General features: G+C 32.7%; 1 protein-coding gene across 1 annotated transcript in view; it reads left to right on the forward strand.

Annotated features, from left to right (window-relative positions):
* The window catches only part of LOC106470539 (sodium-dependent neutral amino acid transporter B(0)AT2-like), a 76,745-nt gene extending 74,538 nt beyond the window's left edge, over positions 1–2,207 (forward strand). Inside the window, exon 11 of the mRNA XM_022399987.1 lies at positions 799–2,207. Within this exon, the coding sequence (XP_022255695.1) occupies positions 799–1,056 (258 nt within the window). The 3' untranslated portion in view covers positions 1,057–2,207. The remainder of the gene's footprint in view (positions 1–798) is intronic.
* Positions 2,208–2,908: the final 701 nt, after the last annotated feature.

A 2,908-nucleotide genomic window follows, 5' to 3' on the forward strand; every position in this document is an offset into this window, starting at 1 on the left:
TACTAGTTGTTCATAAGGGTAGGAACAGGGAAAATAGAGGAAAAGCACCCACATCACTCCTCCATATAACTTTCGATAAGTTTGTGATATGCCCAATATAAATTTTGTTGTTGTTTTGATCCAAACTAATAAATCACTATAAAAAAAATTCTAAAGTGAATTTGGAAGCTGGGAATAAAGAGCCGAATAAATAAAATAAATATATTAAGATAAAAATAGAAGACTACGTAAATGCTATATTGAACTGCTCATTTTCATATTAATTTCGTCTGTTTTTTTCTAATTAGTAGAATTTCATTAAATAATTAAACTAACAAGCTCAATCAAATAGTAACTCATAACTTCAGATTAACTGTAACTTACGAACCGACACAAAAATCAGGAATAACCTACTCTAGTCTAACTCGTCTAACTCGCGTTTTATACTACCAAAAGGTTTCTAAAACTTTGGAGAAAACCCCAGACGTTAAGTTACGCGCTCATCATATGACGTCAAATCTGTACTGTTCAATCACATTAATTTTCACATTCATTATAAAACTTTTTCAAGGGAGTATGCTCTCGAACTCCTTAGTTCCCATCTGCTTTCATGGAATGCACTTCACAAGTGTGATTCACTTCCAACTCATTACCCCACTTTTTGTTTCCGACGCTATATTGTTTTTTACACGACTATATCTGCAATACAAGAATTATTCATAAAAAATAGCTAAAAAGTTTATTTCTTAAACACTTTGCTCTATCAAACCTGACAATTTACAGTAATGGTTAATACTGACATGTTCGTCTTTTCATTAGGCTTCTCCGTTGCACATGGAATGGCCATACTGGGCACATATTTTGATCGCCATTTTAATTTTGATGGCAGCCATTTGGATTCCCCTGGTGGCCTTTCTGAGAGTTCTTGGCATTCGAATTCTTCAAGATGAAGAACCAGCATGGTTTCCTGCAGAAGAACTACGTGAATTTTATGGGATCGCTCCTCATAAAGTGACCACGGTGGAGAAGTGGCTTTTTTGCGTGCGTGAGGAAGACGATATGTCTGAGGATATTTGAAACGACATGTTTATGGTGGCGAAGAAGGAAATATTTAAAAATATTTATGAGTTCTCCTTCACCTTTTTTGTAGATCGCGTTCTGTGTTGAAAAAACAAAAAGATTATTGGTTATCAAACTTATCATTGGCAATGTCAAATTTGCCCAACATATACTCTCAACCACAGGAAGCAACGAAACTCTGGAATTATCCATATGTAATATAATTTTAGTTTAAATCCAAGTACTAAAAGCCTTCCAGTACCCTTAGTTGACGGGCATACTACGGAGATTTTTGGGCTAGGAAAAAGAGACTGAATTGTGATGCCTGGTTAAAAAAAAGTTCCCAGTAAGTCTAGACAACAAGGCCTAACCTTAATATCCAGCTGTCATGCAAGTGTTTTGTCGCGGAAGTAAACAAAAGCCTGTTGAGTTAGATGCGGTGTCTCTTTTAAGTAAAGAACTACCACAAACGTGCCATCTCACCCAAAAATATAGCCAAATATTATTACAACAAATTTAGTCAAGAACTAGTAACTTACCGAAACTCTAGTAAAATTACGACAAATTTAGTAGAAATCCTGGAAAAGTTGCCGCAAATGCTGACGAGAGCTAACTACTTACAGTAAATGTAGCTGAAAGTCTACCAAATTACAGCTACTACAGTATGAAAGTATACATTGCATTCAGTTAATTCTGGCTCAAGTTGGCAACACAAAAACAGTTTCAAAAATTCTCGCTTAATTATACTACTTTGTAGGAAATGAAAAAAATGTATAAGTCATCAGTTCGTATCAAAGTTTGTCATTATGAACTAATATAAAATGTCTGTTACTTCCGGGCTCATTAGCATGATTAAAGTAAAAATCGAATTTATTTTATGTTAAAAAAAAGAAAGTCTTAATTTTTTATTGGATATCAGCAGAGTATAAATGGATGTGAATAACTCCACCCACGTTCTTACCATATTTCCATTTTATAGCTCCTTTCTTGGTAGGGGATAAATTAGGAATCACAAAACTTTGGCGAAACTTAGAATATATTTTTATCACAATAATTTTTAAGAGAATGGGGTATTCTAGAATTTATATCAAAAACTCATTTTAATTAATCGTTACAGACGTGTTTAATAAGCCTGAAAAAATACAGAAAGTATCTACATTTCTTCCTCTGTTAAGCATATAAACTAAAAACGTATATGACAGTGGAAAAATGGTTATATGGATATATTTTTATCACAATAATTTTTAAGAGAATGGGGTATTCTAGAATTTATATCAAAAACTCATTTTAATTAATCGTTACAGACGTGTTTAATAAGCCTGAAAAAATACAGAAAGTATCTACATTTCTTCCTCTGTTAAGCATATAAACTAAAAACGTATATGACAGTGGAAAAATGGTTAAGTCTAATAAGTCAAAAACTTTGCCATTCAGCTTAAACGTACTATAGCTATGTATTAAATAACAGATCTTTCCAAACATTTTAGTTGAATATCCTAACTATGGATGGCAGTAAAAACCTTTTTAACTCGTGTTAGGGCATAAATATGTTTTAGTAACTTTTTGGACGTAGGAATTTTTCAGACGTCTTATCATAAACACACTTTACTAACAAACTGGGCAGTGGAACCTTTCAAATTCTTTTAAACACATTTTAATAACAATCTAGAAAGTGGAAATTTTCACACGCTTTTATCATCAACACACATTAATGACATTCTAGACAGTGAAGTCTTCCACACTTCTTCTTTTAAAAATACATTACTAACATCCTAGACAGGAGAATCTTTCACACTTCATTGACATTCTTGAAATTGAAATCTTCCACACTTCTTATCTTAAACAAACCTTAGTAACATCCTGAACAGTG

Source organism: Limulus polyphemus, unplaced genomic scaffold, assembly GCF_000517525.1.
Source record: "Limulus polyphemus unplaced genomic scaffold, Limulus_polyphemus-2.1.2 Scaffold106, whole genome shotgun sequence".
Lineage (NCBI taxonomy): Eukaryota > Metazoa > Arthropoda > Merostomata > Xiphosura > Limulidae > Limulus > Limulus polyphemus.